Source organism: Schistocerca gregaria, chromosome 8 (assembly GCF_023897955.1).
Source record: "Schistocerca gregaria isolate iqSchGreg1 chromosome 8, iqSchGreg1.2, whole genome shotgun sequence".
Lineage (NCBI taxonomy): Eukaryota > Metazoa > Arthropoda > Insecta > Orthoptera > Acrididae > Schistocerca > Schistocerca gregaria.
In genome coordinates, this window is record NC_064927.1 from 505471372 (window position 1) to 505490637 (window position 19266).

Genomic DNA, 19266 nt, shown 5'->3' on the forward strand with positions numbered 1-19266 from the left:
TTCTCGCCAGATGACGCTGCTGTCGCCTTGGCGGGTTTATATCGATAGTAGGTCGGTGTTCATAATGTTCTGGCTCATTAGTGTACGTTTTGTTCAGTGCGAGTTCAAAGGGATCAGTAGTGAAAGTCATCGCTGACCCCTTTCGTATCTAAGGAACTGGAACTAGAGGGATACTCTCCAAAAATCAACAAACAGGGCACAAACATGCAATTTTCTGACAGCTATAAACTTGCAGATAGCGCAGACTTCCGTTGTTGGTCAACTTCCTATTTTCAATATGAACGATTTTCCATAATACATGAGGTAATAAGAAAATGTTCAAAAATACAGTAATTGAAATGATTACATCTTTCCTACACCTTGTCTGCACCATCAGCGTCAAAGTAGTCTCCTTCGGAACGAGTAGACCAATCCGAACCTTTCTGCCGCTTCCGAAATGCATGGTGGAGGTCTCTTTTTGATATGTTGTTCAGTACCGTTTGCGATTCCGCTTCAGTATCTTTCACTGCGTAAACTCTCCGCTCTTTCAATTTGATTTTCAAATTGAGGGACAGTTCGTACCAGCTACGTCTGGAGACTTCAGAGTATGAGTACCAACTATCATATTGCTTTTAGTCAAAAATGCCTGAGAAATGAAGACCGTATTAAGTCGTGCATTGTATTGATGGGGTACCCAGACTTTCGTATGGCACTTTCTTGGGCAACTTATCCTCTTGTCCTCCCTCAACCGTCTCGGTACATCTTGATACAACTCTTTACTGACCATCTGACCTTGACGGTCGAACTCTTCATTAGCAATCCATATATGCCTTTAAAATCCCCTGTCTACAATTGTGTTCATTAATGTTTGCTGTATATTAGCTGCAACATAAATGTTTCTCCTCAATGGAAACCTAATGTACACGTTTGTGAATGTTCAGTCTGCGCACCACACAGAGGTGCTGCCATCTGTTGGGCATAACCGTAAAAATATCAACAAATGTATGTTGGAGTACGTAGCGGCTTGTGATCGCCAGAATACACGGAAGTGGTTGAGTAGTTGGGCTGTCTTGTATAACTGATATTGTTATTGTTATTTTCCATGGTAATTATTGAATGATCAGTTTATTTATTGCAAAAGCGAATATTTCAAAGTTAAATGTTTTAGTCCATAAAAAGAACCCAAGCAGACACAGTATGTATTGGAAACAGTTACGTATATGTGTATAAAACTTGCATTCGAAATTGTTTAAAAATCATCAATTAGAGCACAAAGAAAAATTTTCCTTACTCTAGAAAAAGAAAATTCAGGTCTGAAAGGGATATACACTGCCTGACAAAAAAGTGGGGCACCCAGAAGGGAAGGAGGAAAAGAAATGAAACTCCATGGGTTGCGAGGGAGTTTGATGTTACCTACGTGAATGCAACATCAAGTTAAATGTACTAAGAAATGGATGCACGCACTGATTCACTTGGGAAGGGTGCCATAAAGACGTTGCGTCTTATAGTGATTCATGCAAGACAACAACTGTTGTAGCGGGTCCTGGGTACTGACTCCAGGACGTAGTTGTCATCTGATCTCGGTCCACACGTGCTCTGCTGGGGACAGATCTGGGGAACTTCCTGGACACAGAAGAACCTCAACATCAGACAGACAGTTAATGGAGATACGTCACATGTGTGGACGACCTTTACCCTTGTGAAAAGTGGCACCATAGTACTGTCGGAAGAGAGGCAACACATGCAGAAGCAGCATGTCGACCACACACCGTTGTGCCGCCATTGGTCCTACAATCGCTACCGGTTGCGAACTCAAGTCACACCCCATGGCTCCCCTCACCAAGACATCAGGATTAACACCGTTGTACCTCCCCAGAACATTGGAAGACTGGAAGAACAGGACATCTGCCCAGGTCGCCGACATACTTGCTGACGACGACGGTCACCTGGGGTAGTGCAGCGCTATTCACCAGCAGTCCATGCTTCCCGTCACGGCACTACTCCAGATGGAGCCGTTTGTACTGCGGTGTCAACGACGCCCTACGCGTTGCACGGCAATTCCACAGTCCAGCTGTTGTTAGTCTCTGACCAAAGGTGCGGGAACACACAGAATTTTGCAAGGCGTCGAGTACTTCTTCTTGGACGGTAGGCGCCGATGTGAGGGAGATATGATGTTCTTGGTGCACAGTACGTCTACTGTCATACCTTAATGCTCTACAAATCTGGATATAGCGTGGTTCAACCAACTGGCCAAATAGAGACCCGCAATGAGTCCCCTTTCAAAGTCTGCGAGGCGCTGATAAAGCCGTTTACAAAGAGCACGCAGCATCTCCGAGTCCTTCACAATGATCGTTCAACATCTGACCATGTTTACGCCCCTTACATACACTACCAGGTCCGATAAAAACGCTAAACACGAACATTAGTGCACTCTGTTGGCCATACCACACGTCACAGAGCATTGCAACACTAATCATTTACATACCTGCCGATGGTGTGTACGTGTACGAAGGTCCATTTTCGTTCGACCATTTCTTTTGGATGCTTCCTTTTTGTTGTCTTCCCACGCCCGGGTTCGATTCCCGGCGGGATCAGGGATTTTCTCTGCCTCTTGGTGACTGGGTGTTGTGTGATGTCCTTAGGTTAGTTAGGTTTAAGTAGTTCTAAGTTCTAGGGGACTGATGACCATAGATGTTACGTCCCATAGTGCTCAGAGCCATTTTTGTTGTCGAGCAGTGTATGAGGTGCACTCAAGTTCTAAGGCCTCCGATTTTTTTTCTCTGGACTGGAAAGAGATAGAACATGCGCATTGTTTTAAAATGAGGCCGCGTTCATTGTCAATACGTCCCAGAGATGGCAGCACCGTACGGCAGATGGAATTTTACCGCCAGCGGCGAGAATGAGACCTGTTTTAAAAACGTAAAATGGCGACGTTTCCCTTACTTGAACGGCGTGCAGTCATTCGTTTTCTGAATTTGCGTGGTGTGAAACCAATTGAAATTGATCGACAGTTGAACGAGACATGTGGTGATGGAGTTATGGATGTGTCGAAAGTGCGTTCATGGGTGTGACAGTTTAATGAAGGCAGAACATCGTGTGACAACAAACCGAAACAACCTCAGGCTCGCACAAGCCGGTCTGACGACATGATCGAGAAAGTGGAGAGAATTGTTTTGGGGGATCGCCGAATGACTGTTGAACAGATCGCCTCCAGAGTTGGCATTTCTGTGGGTTCTGTGCACGCAATCCTGCATGACGACCTGCAAATGCGAAAAGTGTCATCCAGGTGGGTGCCACGAATGCTGACGGACGACCACACGGCTGCCCGTGTGGCATGTTGCCAAGCAATGTTGACGCGCAACGACAGCATGAATGGGACTTTCTTTTTGTCGGTTGTGACATTGGATGACACGTGGATGCCATTTTTAAATCCAGAAACAAAGCGCCAGTGAGCTCAATGGAAGCACACAGATTCACCGCCACCAAAAAAATTTTGGGTAACCGCCAGTGCTGAAAAAATGATGGTGTCCATGTTCTGGGACAGCGAGGGCATAATCCTTACCCATTGCGTTCCAAAGGGCACTACGGTAACAGGTTCATCCTACGAAAATGTTTTGAACAATAAATTCCTTCCTGCACTGCAATAAAAACGTCCGGGAAGGGCCGCGCGTGTGCTGTTTCACAACGCACCCGCATATCGAGCTAACGTTACGCAACAGTTTCTTCGTGATAACAACTTTTAAGTGATTCCTCATGCTCCCTACTCACCTGACCTGGCTCCTAGTGACTTGTGGCTTTTTCCAACAATGAAAGACACTCTCCGTGGCCGCACATTCACCAGCCGTGCTGCTATTGCCTCAGCGATTTTCCAGTGGTCAAAACAGACACCAAAAGAAGCCTTTGCCGCTGCCATGGAATCATGGCGTCAGCGTTGTGAAAAATGTGTACGTCTCCAGGGCGATTACGTCGAGAAGTAACGCCAGTTTCATCGATTTCGGGTGAGCAGTTAATTAGAAAAAAAATCGGATTCCTTAGAACTTGAATGCACCTCGTACATGTAATTCAAAACAAAACTTATTACAGACAAGCTGCTTTTCCAAGTCATCCATAGTAAAACTGCAAACTCACAGCAGTGACAACAGTGAAAATATGTTCACTAATAACTAACCAGTGCACTCAGCTCGTAAACACATGGCACACTAACTCATCGAGGTTGTGTGGGTGGTATATCAGTGTACTCGGAACCATTTGCACGTAAAATGTAGATTTCCTGAGCTTTTGGACACCACACGCTACAGATACCGCAAAAATTATTTTGACGAACAGGAGAGTGGGTAACATGAAGGTATTGCTAACAGAAAACAGATCGGTTGTCATTTGCAACATATAGAAACGGAACTTTTGTCACAATGTTGATCATCTTAAGGCACTTGTTAGGTACTACGCACACCTCCGTGCGTCACTGCTGCTGATCGTCTTTAAACAGTCGTGGTATATACCTGGCGCAATTCATCTCTCGTTTAGTTCACCTGGCAGAATACGTTCACAGGTACCATAAGCGTTGCGGAAGTTTTGGATGGTCGGTCTACTATCTTACAAAATCAGATACCTCACCTTCTGAAGGTTTTTTCATATGACGCCAGTTGATGGCCGGCCAGAACAGTTATCATCCTCAACATCGGTTGATGTTCGCTTGATTTCGAAACACTTATGTCAGTCCTAAGTCTGTGTTTGACCTAAACCGTTGCCTCGAAAAGCCTGCTTCCACATGTTTAGTGTGTTTCCAAAAGTCCTCTCAAGTTTAAACCAAAAGTTTATATAGTCACGCTGTTCTTCAGGCCAGCCATCGCAAAATTGTAAACTTACGAAATAACAACATCGAAAACATTTTAACAGCAAGTAACCAAAGCTCTGAGCTCCCAGCCACTTGCCACATTGATTCAAGAAGGATGTATGGGGCACACCTAGCAGTATTTCAGGCGGAAGCTAGTGTCACTCTTTGCTAACACTGAAGTGACGTCACAATGACGTGCCACTTGATGTAACTGCGAAGCTTGATGGCAATAGACAAATGATGATCGATGGAGACGCCATATTGGATTAACGCCGTATTCCGTTCTTTTCATATTACAAGACTGTTATGACAGTATGCCATTTGAAGAATGTGGCGCATTGTAGATTTGTCACAAAAGACGTCACTCTCGGCAGATATGTTACGATTAAATGTCAGTTAATAACACATTGGTAGTAAAAGCTTTCAATAGGTCCAGAGATGAACATCATGTCGTTCAATTCTGAACGTGTTCATCGTGATTCAATTGTTAGAGACGTGGAATTACGGAAATGAAGAAGTAGATTTGTATTTTTTTATACATCTTATTAATGTAATAAAAGTGTGTTCTGCAATATTCGAAGTTATTGACATGTAAGAGAGCTCTCTCCGTCAGGAGTGAGTTGCTCCGGTTTTGTCAAGTCAGTGCCCTTAAAAAACGAGCAGCAATGACATTTGCACTCTTGCCTGTCAAAAATATTTGGTTACTTATTTCCAAACGTGTCGCGATTTCCGATTGTGTTGTTAGGTGGTGACCTAGAAGCACATCTTAAATATCCTTCTTATTGCTGCTAGTGCCAAGTATTAGACTGTCCCTTTCCAAACATGTTGTTGTTTCTGACTGTGTGGTTAGGCAGGAATCCACGAGCGCTGTTTAAGTTCCCACCAGTGAAACTAGCAGAGATAGTGTCACTCAAGGCTTGCTGAGTCGTCTGCTATCGAGTTTTATGGTCGCATCGAATGATTTCATTTTGACGTCACTTCACAGTAAGCTGAACGTGACACTAGCTTCTCTCGGTATTTCTGGGTACTTGTAACCTTTAGTGCATAAAATTCAAATTCTGGGTCAGGTAACGCAAGAAAAAAAATTCTTAGAAAACAATAGAATGGGTAAAAAGAGAAAACAGATTGGTGGTCAGTTGAAACAGAATGTAGTGCATATAGCGCTGAAGCAGATTACTCATGAATGTACTTTTGATTAGCACAGTAAAATAATATAAATTACCACTGAAGCCAAGCGTTTTAAACTCGGCCAATTATTGAAGACGTTGTGCATATCTGAGTGATGCTACCTTTATTATAAGAATATTCTCCAGTATTACTAATATGAGTGTGTGAATGAAACGGTTCTGTTTGGTGGGTGGGGGCGGGGGGTGGGGGGTGGAGGGGAAGGGTACTTTTTGACCACACATACAAAAAACAAATACCTACAAATTTCATTAACTGTTGTTGATTTCTTAACAATATACGATCTAAAGCGTCGTTAATGTGAAAATGGGGCTTACAGCCTGAAAATATCTTTTAGCACTGTCTTAAAAACGCATTTTTTATTGTTGGTGAATGACGCAACCAGACATTATATATATTTCGTGGCACTAAATACTGAAATATTCTTGTACACTGTGGAGAAGACGACTTGCTGTTAACCAAAACATCTATGTAACGAACAATATTAACCACCTGAAGGTGGGCATGGTCACCCAAATCCAGTTATGGGAGTAAAATAAAACATTCAAAAAATATTTGTGGCTGGTTTCGACATTCACCATCTACCATTAACAGCCGCAGAGTTCACAAGATCCAACATGGATAAAACAGCATTTCACTTATTGAGCCACTGAAGCGTATTTACTCTGAATGTATTGAGCAATATCAGTTTAAATTCGTAGTAAAAGTCGTTACAAACACTTTAATTTTTTTAGCACAATTAAAAAATATTACAAATATTTGATGTACAGTTTAAATAGTTTGCGTAACATATTTTCTAAAATAGATGGGTAGATCACATAACTAATGAGGAAGTATTGAATAGGATTGGGGAGAAGAGAAGTTTGTGGCACAACTTGACTAGAAGAAGGGATCGGATGGTAGGACATGTTCTGAGGCATCAAGGGATCACCAATTTAGTATTGGAGGGCAGCGTGGAGGGTAAAAATCGTAGAGGGAGACCAATAGATGAATACACTAAGCAGATTCATAAGGATATAGGTTGCAGTAGGTACTGGGAGATGAAGAGGCTTGCACAGGATAGAGTAGCATGGAGAGCTGCATCAATCCAGTCTCAGGACTGAAGACCACAACAACAACAACATATTCTAAAAAAATTATTCATCACTTTGTTCGAAATCAACTTCACACTTGAAGCATATAACAGGTTTACTGTCTTATTTAGAAGATTTATATCCCATACAATTCACGCAGGTTAGTGTATTTTCAGTCATTTCGTTGCACTTTTCGGCCTCTGACGAACTTTCGCTAGTGCCCAAATGACATTTACCTTTGCCCCCATGAGGTTCCTTTGCTCCAACGCTCTGCATGATAGTTCGTTCGTGAATACCCTCCATCGCCTAAACCACGCCTTGCCCTTGCGTCAGTGTGTGGCTTCGTGAGCTGCAGTCCAGTTTTTTGAAGAGGAAGTCGTAACTTACTATGTTTTTTCTTACTCTAAGGTGAGTAGAAGTAATGCATAATCATTTACCGCTGTTACGGGCACAGAAGTACAAAAAATAGGCAGCGGCCATCTTGTTCTAGCCTTCTTGTTTGAATGTTTCTTCACCACTTGATGGAATGTGTCAGAGCTGTCCTTCGACTCAGGGGGGGGGGGGGGGGGAAATTACGAACGAGCCGCATGTAAATGTAACAACAAAGATCATAAACGAAACAAATGTTGAGTATTATTTAATTATTTTTGCTGCGAAGAGACATAATGGAATTTTTATGTGTTGGAGACTCTCGGCATATACGGACAGGCGCAGACAACTTCGCAGATTTTCGCAGTCAGGTTGCCACGCAAGCACGAATTATTTAGTTTGATATTGAAAAAGAAAACGTATTTCACACTCATATGTTGATAGAAATATTGAAGCACCTTTGCAACGTCTTCATGGAGACGTGGAAATTACACCTGGAGAAAGCAACATAGACATCCTGGATAATTTTAACTTAAAAGCATATTTATTTAACGGGAATTACCCTGCAAGTCAATTAGTTATATTGGTACATACACAGGGGCTCTTTCAACTGAAACGGGAAACGGTCTCTTAAACAGCTCTAAAACAGTAGTAACATTGGCAGTGTCCTCAAAACATTTAGCGAACTGTCCTTGTAATTCTTTCAAAGCTACGATGAGTGCTTGAAACCTCCTGTTTTCTTTAACTCAGTTAGCTTAGGGAACTGGACTGTGTTTATCAGAATGTGTCTCTTCTACAACGCGATATCGTTTTTAAATGCATCTCCATCAAATTAGAAGTTTTTTCTCGTCTTGCAATGTCTCACTGTGGCCCGTGTGCAATCAACTCCACTTAAAATGCGAGGTCTGCAATCCATTTCGGATGTTCTAATTTTCGTTCCTGCACTGTCTTTCCCTTCATAAATTCGACAGAAGCGAGATTTAAATCGAAACATCGTACCTGGCATGCAGCTTGAGTAAACCAACGTACTTTGCAGTATACAGTCTTCATGCTTTTTGTTCAGTTCAGCAGACAGTGGAATAAAGCGTGTGACTTCAAAACATTTACTATTCGTACCACCAATTTCTTCACGTGCTCCTTGCTTGCTTCCTGATTTACAAAAGAATGAATCCCGTCTGTAAATCTTCGTAATTTTTTGCTCTTTCAGTGTCAACTAAATCTTTAAAATTCTTTCTGCGCAGTATTATAATGTCGCTTCATAGCAAACTTATAGTATCCGTCGATTAAGCGACTGCATATTAGATACTGAGAATTCTCATCTCTCTCTTTTGTCATTCCCATTCATTTTTAAATGGTTGTGACGATCGAGCTGTACACTGCTTCTTTTTGTGCAAACAGCCACTGGACTTGTGAATGTCAAATAAGATGTTTCAAATGGCTCTGAGCACTATGGGACTTAACATCTGAGGTCATCAGTCCCCTAAGACTTCGAACTACTTAAACCTAACTAACCTAACGACATGACACATGTCCATGCTCGAGGCGGGATTCGATCCCGCGACCGCAGTAGCAGCGTGGTTCCGGACCGAAGCTCCTACAACCGCTCGGCCACATCGGCCGTCGATGAACAAATAGCGATGGGTAAACAGCACTGGCACCACGATCCTGCCGGACTGAAGCCGTTTGTGCCGATCGAGAAATGCCACGCCGCAGCACTCAGTGAAGTGTGGCGCTCTTCCGCTGCTTCCGAGCAGGACAGAGCGTAAGTGGAGACGGGCCAGGAGCGGCACGCACACCCTGCACGCGTCAAGTTCGGCGCGGCGCGGCAAACCTTGATGTAGAGATTGTAGGAACAGGTGACTGGAATACTTCCAGTTTCAGCATTACCGAGAGCAACTATACTGCAGTATAACTTTCCTCTTGAGATATCTTTCATACCTCGAGGAATCTATGTTTTAATCAAATAAAACTATGTGGTTTCAGAGACCTTTTCAAGTCTCAAATATCTATGATGGATATATACAGACTGAAACGACGAATGGAAAATTGCACGGAGGCTAGGATTCGAGCCCGGGTCTCCAGCTCACTAGGCAGACAGGCTAACCGCTAGGCGACTCTGGCGTAGCGGCTGTGCGCCGCTGCACAGACTACCCTAGGACGACTTCCTCCTCGTCCAAATATCTATCCACGCTCCATTCAACTTGATATTCTCCACAAATGCTTATCAATTCATCATACAAAGATGGCTAAAATGGTACCGATGTGTCAGCCCAAAACCTTGGACAGGGTAAACAATGAACAAAATGTTCTCGGGTTTCCAACCGCGTCAATTGGTTAAAACTACACGAGCTTTCGGCCAAGCACTCGTCGGCCATTGTCAAGTGTTAGGACTGCCAGTGGGCTGTTGGTGCGCCCTTGTATACGCTAGCTGCCGGCTGTGACGTCACTGGTGCCCGTCACGTTGCCATATACGGGCATGTTTTGAGTCGGCGTTCGATGTGCCCTCTCCAAGCGCGCGATCGCTGGATCCCACGCAGCACTGAGCTGCAAGCCACCGTCTCTATTCAGGGTGTTTTCGGTAATTTTTATTTTAATAGCTTCCTGTATTAAAATGTCACAGAAGCCGTTAGTTCGAGCCACGACAGAGGTATCGTCAAATTTTATGTGGTGACCGTTTTCTAACGCATGCTCAGCTAACGCAGATTTCTCTGGATAGCGTAGGCGATAGATAACGCCTCTCATGTTGTTTCCTGCGTTGTTCCGCAGTGTGCACCGCCTGTCCGATGTACTTCTGGCCACACTCACAAGGTGTTTCGTAAACACCAGCTGTTCTGAGACCTACAGCGTCTTTAACTGGTCTCAGTAATTGAACGGATTTTCGTTGGAGGCCTGGAGATCGATTTGAACTTCTGTCTTTCCAACAGGAGGCTTATCTTGCCCGACACAGAGCCACAGAATGGCAGCAAAGCAAGTTTGTTTTTCTGCTCTTCGTCGCTGGTCTTATTCTGATATTTCCCAGAAATCACTTCTTTCACGTGACAGGTGCTGTAGCCGTTATTCCTGAAGACCTTGCGTAGGTGGCTCAGTTCGTGGGGCAGGTTGTCGTCGTCTGCACGGTGCACCAATGTCTGCAACACTGTGCGCTTCTGTGCTGGATGATGACGGCTGGTGGCGTGCAGGTACAGCTCTGTACGGGTGGGTTTTCTGCAGACGCTGTGGCCGAGGCACCCATTCCGTTTACGGTGGACGAGGACGTCGAGGAAGTTCGATGCATTATCTTTTTCCACCTCCATGGTAAACTGGATATTACTGTTGATGCCTTTGAGGTATTCCAAAAACTCGTCTAATTTCTCGCGTCCGTGTGGCCAAATGACGAACGTGTCATCAACGTATCGAAAGAAACACTTAGGCTTCAATGGAGCAGTATCTATGGCAATATCCTCAAAATTCTCCATGAAGAGGTTTGCAACAGCTGGAGCCAACGGGCTACCCACTGCTACGCCGTCTGTCTGATCTTAATACTGGCCGTTGTACACGAAGTAGGATGACGTAAGAGTGTGCCTAAATAGCTCGACCACGTCACTAACAAAGTACTGGGAAATTAGATCCAGAAAATCTTTGATAGGCACATTCGAAAACAGCGCCACTACATCAAAACTCACCATAATATCGTTCTCACTAAGGCGTAGACGCTTGATTCTGCTGGTAAATTCTGCTGAGTTTTTTATATGATGTTCGCAGTGTCCCACATGTGGAGCGAGGAGCTTGGCCAAGTACTTCGTCAGCTTGTTTGCTGGAGAACCTATTGTGGACACAATAAGGCGAAATGGCGCCCCGTCCTTGTGTATCTTCGGTAAACTATAAGCAGTAGGTGGTTTAGGCGCCTGTGGGAGAAGACTCTTAACCACACTGTCTTCCACTGAAGATCGCTTAAGAAGTTCTGATGTTTTTCTTACTATTCTTGATGTCGGGTCGCGTGGGAGCTTCCGATAAGTATCTTCGTTCAGTAGCGCACAGATCTTCGTATCATAATCCTCGAACTTCATAATTACGGCGGCATTGCCCTTGTCAGCGGGAAGTACCGCAATGCTGTCATCATTACGTAGCGCTCGAAGGCCGTTGCGCTCAGCCCTGGTCATGTTGGATGCTGGTAACTTCGCCTTGGTCAGTATACGGCTGGTTTCTCGCCTTATTTCGTCCGCTGTTTCATGTGGGAGCTTGTGGACTGCCTGTTCAACACCGCTTATTATTTCAGAGAGGTTGTAACTTACCTAAAACAAATGTAGTCTATATTCGTCTGTCAAAATGGACTTGATAAGCAACCTGAGCTATCGGTAAACGGAATCTAACCTACATAACACTGTGTGCGTGCCAGTTTCACTGCCATTTAGGCTCTCAACAGATCGTTACGTGAAAAACTTAAAACTAACGTTTGGATAAGCTTTCTGACTGCGTATTTAAATAAGAATTTACAAGTGATACAGAATGTGGCTTGTGCAACGGAATTTACCGATTAGATTGCATGACATGTTGTGGTGTGTCAGTGTCTCCGTTTAGGCCCTAAGTTCTGCACTCACCCCTTTAGATGACTGCCTTTTTCCATGTGGTTCACAGCAATTCGCAGCAGCAGCGGCTAAACTTTATTGGTACTGATCATCATCATCATCATCATCACCATTTAAGACTGATTATGCCTTTCAGCGTTCAGTCTGGAGCATAGCCCCCTTATAAAATTCCTCCATGATCCCCTATTCAGTGCCAACATTGGTGCCTCTTCTGATGTTAAACCTATTACTTCAAAATCATTCATAACCGAATCCAGGCACCTTCTCCTTGGTCTGCCCCGACTCCTCCTACCCTCTACTGCTGAACCCATGAGTCTCTTGGGTAACCTTGCTTCTCCCATGCGTGTAACATGACCCCACCATCTAAGCCTGTTCATCCTGACTGCTACATCTATAGAGTTCATCCCCAGTTTTTCTTTGATTTCCTCATTGTGGGCACCTTCCTGCCATTGTTCCCATCTGCTAGTACCTGCAATCATCCTAGCTACTTTCATATCCGTAACCTCAACCTTGTTGATAAGGTAACCTGAATCCAGCCAGCTTTCGCTCCCATACAACAAAGTTGGTCGAAAGATTGAACGGTGCACAGATAACTTAGTCTTGGTACTGACTTCCTTCTTGCAGAAGAGAGTAGATCGTAGCTGAGCGCTCACTGCATTAGCTTTGCTACACCTCGCTTCCAGTTCTTTCACTATGTTGCCATCCTGTGAGAATATGCATCCAAAGTACTTGAAATCGTCCACCTGTTCTAACTTTGTTCCTCCTATTTAGCACTCAATCCGTTTACATTTCTTTCCCACTGACATTACTTTCGTTTTGGAGATGCTAATCTTCATACCATAGTCCTTACATTTCTGATCTAGCTCTGAAATATTACTTTCCAAACTTTCAATCGAATCTGCCATCACAGCTAAGTCATCCGCATATGCAGGACTGCTTATTTTGTGTTGACATATCTTAATCCCACCTAGCCAGTCTATTGTTTTCAACATATGACCCATAACTAATATGAACAACAGTGGAGACAGGTTGCAGCCTTCTCTTACCCCTGAAACTACTCTGAACCATGAACTCAATTTACCGTCAACTCTAACTGCTTCCCGACTATCCATGTAAAGACCTTTAATTGCTTGCAAAAGTTTGCCTCCTTTTCCATAATCTCGTAGAACAGACAATAACTTCCTCCTAGGAACCCTGTCATATGCCTTTTCTAGATCTATAAAGCATAGATACAGTTCCCTGTTCCACTCATAACACTTCTCCATTATTTGCCGTAAACTAAAGATCTGGTCCTGACAACCTCTAAGAGGCCTAAACCTACACTGATTTTCATCCAATTGGTCCTCAACTAATACTCGTACTTTCCTTTCAACAATACCTGAGGAAATTTTACCCACAACGCTGATTAAAGAGATACCTCTGTAGTTGTTACAATCTTTTCTGTTTCCATGTTTAAAGATTTGTGTGATTACTGCTTTTGTCCAGTCTGATGGAACCTGTCCCGACTCCCAGGCCATTTCAATTATCCTGTGTAGCCATTTAAGACCTGCTGTTCCACTGTATTTGATGAGTTCCGACTTAATTTCATCAACCCCAGCTGCTTTATTGCACTGCAATCTATTGACCATTTTCTCCACTTCCTCAAATGTGATCCTATTTCCATCATCATTCCTATCCCATTCTACCTCGAAATCTGAAACATTGCTGATCGAATTTTCACCTACATTGAGCAACTCTTCAAAATATTCCCTACATCTGCCCAAGGCACCCACAGGATTCACCAGCAGTTTTCCTGACCTGTCCAAAATACTTGTCATTTCCTTCTTACCTCCCTTTCAAAGACTGCTAATTACACTCCAGAATGGTTTTCCAGCAGCTTGACCCAAAGTCTCCAACCTGTTTCCAAAGTCTTCCCAAGATTTCTTCTTGGATGCTGCGATTATCTGTTTGGCTTTGTTTCTTTCTTCAACATAACTTTCTCTATCTACCTGAGTTCTAGTATGTAGCCATTTTTGATACGCCTTATTTTTCCTTTTACAGGCTGCCTTGACTGTGTCATTCCACCAAACTGTTTGCTTCATCCTACTTTTACACACTACTGTTCCAAGACATTCTTTAGTCACTTCTAGTACTGTGTCCCTGTACCTTGTCCATTCCTTTTCCAATGACTGTAATTGACTACATTCAACTAACTGGTACCTTTCTGAGATTGCTGTTACGTACTTGTGCCTGATGTCCTTATCCTGAAGTTTCTCCACTCTTATCCTCCTACATATGGACCTGACCTCCTGCACTTTCGGCCTCACAATCCCAATTTCACTGCAGATTAAATAATGATCAGTGTCATCAAAGAATCCCCTGAATACACGTGTGTCCCTCACAGCCTTCCTGAATTCATGATCTGTTATTATATAGTCAATGACAGATCTGGTTCCCCTGCCTTCCCGAGTATACCGGTGAATGTTCTTATGTTTAAAAAGGAGTTTGTGATTATTAAGCCCATACTGGCACAGAAATCCAAGAGTTGTTTCCCGTTCCTTTTGGCCTCCATATCCCCTCCAAATTTACCCATAACCTTTTCATACCCTTCTGTTCGATTTCCAATCCTGGCATTAAAATCACCCATGAGCAGAACACTGTCCTTGTCCTTTACTCTAACAACTGCATCACTGAGTGCATCATAAAAACTATCCATCTTATCTTGATCTGTCCCTTCACAATGCGAATATACTGACACAATCCTAATTTTCTTGCTAGACACCATCAAATCTATCTATATCAGTAGTTCGTTTACACACCTTACTGCAGCTACTCTGGGTTCCATTTATTTCCTGATGTAAAGCCCTACACCCCATTGTGCTATTCCTGCTTTGACTCCTGACAGGTAGACCTTGTATTCTCCCACTTCCTCTTCTTTCTCACCCCTTACCCAAATCTCACTAACAGCTAAAACGTCCAGCCCCATCTTACTTGCAGCCTCTGCCAGCTCTACCTTCTTCCCAGGGTAGCCCCCATTGATATTAATAGCTCCCCATCTCATTGCCATTTGTTTGCCAAGTCGTATCTTAGGAGTCCCTGGTTTGTCAGTTAGAGGTGGGACTCCGTCACCTCCAAAGGTCCGAGGCATTTTGCTCTGATTGTTGCCAGCATCATATTTAAAGTACCAGGGAAGCAGGTAGCTAGCCTTACTCGCCCCGAGTCCCATTGGGTTTTAACCCTAACGGTTGAGGGACTAACCGGTGTATTTGGTAGTCTTTGCCGTATGAGCACAAAGGTGACCACGACTCGGAATATGTCCGAGATGCCCAGCCTTATTCCAAAGTAACTGGTATCCCGTTTGTCGGGACCACTTACTTGGCCACCCATACGTTGCCCGTGGTTCATGAACTAGGACATGACTACAGGATCCCACACCATGAACCACACTTTTTTTTATGGAACCACGTGACCACAGTTGGGTGGATGTTCGTTGCAGCGTTGTCTCACTTGGAATTCACGTCGAAAGAACTAACACTTTCTGAATCAAACCAGGGTGGTTTGCGTGATTGCCCATGAGTTGTTGGTGGAGCAATACTCAGTATTGCGCAATAATATTGGCCGCCTGAGAGCCGTATTGATGATTTGAGCAATATACTGAAGGAGACGGCAGAGCTTTAGAAATATTGACGCTCGTTCAATATGCAGACTAAGGCAGACTGTTGCAGACTTACTAATCGGAGGTCTGTACAATCGTTATAATACCTCGCGCGTTCAGGTATCACTGCGCGAGTGTGATCCGCGATGAGAAAAGGTTCTACGTTAGCAGCAATCTCATTGGCTGCGTTACATATTAATACGCGGATCGGCGGAAGCAGAATTTGATCCGTCTCTAAGGCAGCGCCATCTCGTAGTGCGGAGACGGACGAGCGCTGCGCCTGCGCTGTTGTGCTTAGCGGGGCGCGCTCTAGTGGGAAAGTTGTGTATGCGCTGACTACGCGGAACTATGTGCACAACAGTTGGCTATATTCTTTTCAATGTAATGTATAGTTCTGAAACACTACTTAATCTACAAGGTTTATGGAAAAGCAAATCATTACTTCGCGTAAGAAATGCTGCTCTGAATATAATTCAGTGAGAAAGCGAACTCAGGCAAGCAGCCGCCTTTTCCCTGTGCGCCGGCTAGCGGTGTGTGGAGACCGGGACTGTGTCTGCAGGTCTGTCGTCGCTGCGGCGGCTGCGGCTGTCGGACAACCGCCTGTCCGAGGTCCCGCAGGAGCTGCTGTCCGGGCTGTCGGCGCTGGAGTCTCTGGCGCTGCGCCGCAACCGGCTGGCGCGACTCGGGCCCCGCCTGCTCGCCGGCCTGCACAACCTCACCGTGCTAGACCTCACCTCCAACAGCATCACCGCCGTGAGTGCTCGCTCATCGGCTTACCAGTGTCAATGTAGCACGGCTCCACACGTTCATTTACTCCACCTACTATTTACTATTATCGTTAACTGTAGACACCAAGTCGTGCACTGCCCGTGGCTGTAATTTCTAGGTTAGGGGTGTACACTGAAGACCAAAACTAAAGCAAATGTTGCAAGGTCGTCTTTATTTTGCCACAGAACAGTATAAACAGGTGACAGTCAAGTTGTTGTTGTTGTGCACTTCAGTCCTGAGACTGGTTTGATGCAGCTCTCCACCCTGCTTTCCACTAGCAAATTGCTGATCCCTTGATGCCTCAGAACATGTCCTACCAACTGATCCCTTCGTTTTGTCAAGTTGTGCCACAAACTCCTCTTCTCCCCAATTCTGTTCAATACCTCCTCATTAGTTATGTGATCTACCCATCCAATCTTCAGCATTCTTCTGTAGCACCACATTTCGAAAGCTTCTATTCTCTTCTTGTCCAAACTATTTATCGTCCATGTTTCACTTCCATACATGGCTACACTCCATACAAATACTTTCAGAAACGACTTCCTGACACTTAAATGTATACTCGATTTTAACAAATTTCTCTTCTTCAGAAACGCTTTCCTTGCCATTGACAGTCAACATTTTATATCCTCTCTACTTTGACCATCATCAGTTATTTTGCTCCCGAAATAGCAAAACTCCTTTACTACTTTAAGTGTCTCATTTCCTAATCTAATTCCCTCAGCATCAACCTACTTAATTCGATTACATTCCATTATCCTTGTTTTCCTTTTGTTGATATTCATCTTATACCCTTTTTTCAAGACACTGTCCATTCCGTTCAACTGCTCTTCCAAGTCCTTTGTTGTCTCTGACAGAATTACAATATCATCGGCGAACCTCAAAGTTTTTATTTCTTCTACATGCATTTTAATACCTACTCCGAATTTTTCTTTTGTTTCCTTTACTGCTTGCTCAATATACAGATTGAATAGCATCAGAGAGAGGCTACAACTCTGTCTCACTCCATTCCCAACCACTGCTTCCCTTTCGTGTCCTTCGACTCTTACACTTGCCATCTGGTTTCTGTACAAATTGTAAATAGCGTTTCGCTCCCTGTATTTTATCCCTGCCACTTTCAGAATTTGAATGAGCGTATTCCAGTCAACATTGTCAAAAGCTTTCTCTAAGTCTACAAATTCTAGAAACGTAGTTTTGCCTTTCCTTAATCTTTCTTCTAACAAGGGAACCTCCCCATCGCAACCCTCCCGGATTTAGTTCTAAGTTGGCACAGTGGATAGGCCTTGAGAAACTGAACACAGATCAGTCGAGAAAACAGGAAGGAGTTGTGTGCAACTATGAAAAAATAAACAAAATATACAAACAGAGTAATTCATGAGTAACATAGACAACATTAAGAAGAGTGTGAGCTCATGGGCGCTGTGGTCCTGTGGTTAGCGTGAGCAGTTGCGGAACGTGAGTTCCTTGGCTCAAGTCTTCCCTCGAATGAAAAGTTTAATTTTTTATTTTCAGTTTGTATGACAAACTCTTTTGTTTTCACCACTTCTTTGGGAGCGATTATCACATTCACAAGAAAACCTAAATCGGGCAAGGTAGAAGAATCATTTTACCCATTCGCCAAGTGTACAAGTTAGGTGGGTCGACAACATATTCCCGTCTTGTGACGCACATGCCGTCACCAGTGTCGTATAGAAAATATGAGACGTGTTTTCCTGTGGAGGAATCGGTTGACCTATGACCTTGTGATCAAATGTTTTGGTTCCCATTGGAGGCGCACGTCCTTTCGTCTACTAATCGCACTCGTTTGCGGTGCGCTCGAAAAACTTACTGCGGTGAACAGAGACGTCAATGAACGAACGGACAGATCACAACTTCGCGAAAATAAAGGAAGCAAACTTTTCACTCGAGAGAGGACTTGAACCAAGGAACTCTCGTTCCGCAGCTGCTCACGCTAACTACGGGAGCACAGCGCTCCAGAGCTCAGACTCTCCTTGATGTTGCCTATCTTGCACATGGACTACTCAGTTTATATATTTTGCTTATTTTTTCATAGTTCCACACAACTTCTTCGTGTTTTCTCTATTGATCTGTGTTCAGTTTTTCAAGGCCAATCCACTGTGCCAACTTATAACTAAATCTGAGGGGGGTGAGATGTGGAGGTTCCTTGCAAGATGAGCCGTAGGGTCAGCCTTGCCTCACGTGTTCCAACATTTCTACGGAATCCAAACTGATCTTCCTCGAGGTCAGCTTCTACTAGATTTTCCATTCGTCTGTAAAGAATTCGCGATAGTGATTTGCAGCTGTGACTCATTAAACTGATAGTTCGGTAATTTTCACATCTGTCAACACCTGCTTTCTTTGGGATTGCAATTACTATACTCTTCTTGAAGTCTGAGGGAATTTCGCCTGTCTCATACATCTTGCTCACCAGATGGTAGAGTCTTGTCAGGACTGGCTTTCCTAAGGCTGTCAGTATTTCTAATGGAATGTTGTCTACTCCCGGGGCCTTCTTTCGACTTCGGTCTTTCTGTGCTAGGAGCAACGTAAAGAGTACAAAACGTAAACAACTGCAACATGCATAACGATAGACAAAAATGTTCTTCGGTTTATGCACCTTAACGGATTTGCACACACATTCCGGCTACTGGTGAATGTGCGCAGTATCGGATGTGACCACCTCTGGCAGCAATACAGGCCTAACAATGACGGGACATGCTGTAAACGATGTCTTCATACTTAGTGAATAACGCCAGTGGTTTCAGCAGAGCTGCTCACAAGTCTTGCAGAGTGGTTCGTGGAAGCTGACGTCACGCAAACTGTCTCCCTACTGCATCCCAGTCGTGCTCTACTTCAAATCGG

General features: G+C 44.0%; 1 protein-coding gene across 3 annotated transcripts in view; it reads left to right on the forward strand.

The window, feature by feature from the left end:
* The window catches only part of LOC126285011 (carboxypeptidase N subunit 2), a 168360-nt gene that overhangs the window by 69950 nt on the left and 79144 nt on the right, over window positions 1-19266 (forward strand). For all 3 annotated transcript variants that reach the window (XM_049984320.1, XM_049984322.1, XM_049984321.1), the window contains one exon: window positions 16199-16392. In XM_049984320.1, coding sequence (XP_049840277.1) covers window positions 16199-16392 — 194 coding nt within the window. The remainder of the gene's footprint in view (window positions 1-16198; window positions 16393-19266) is intronic.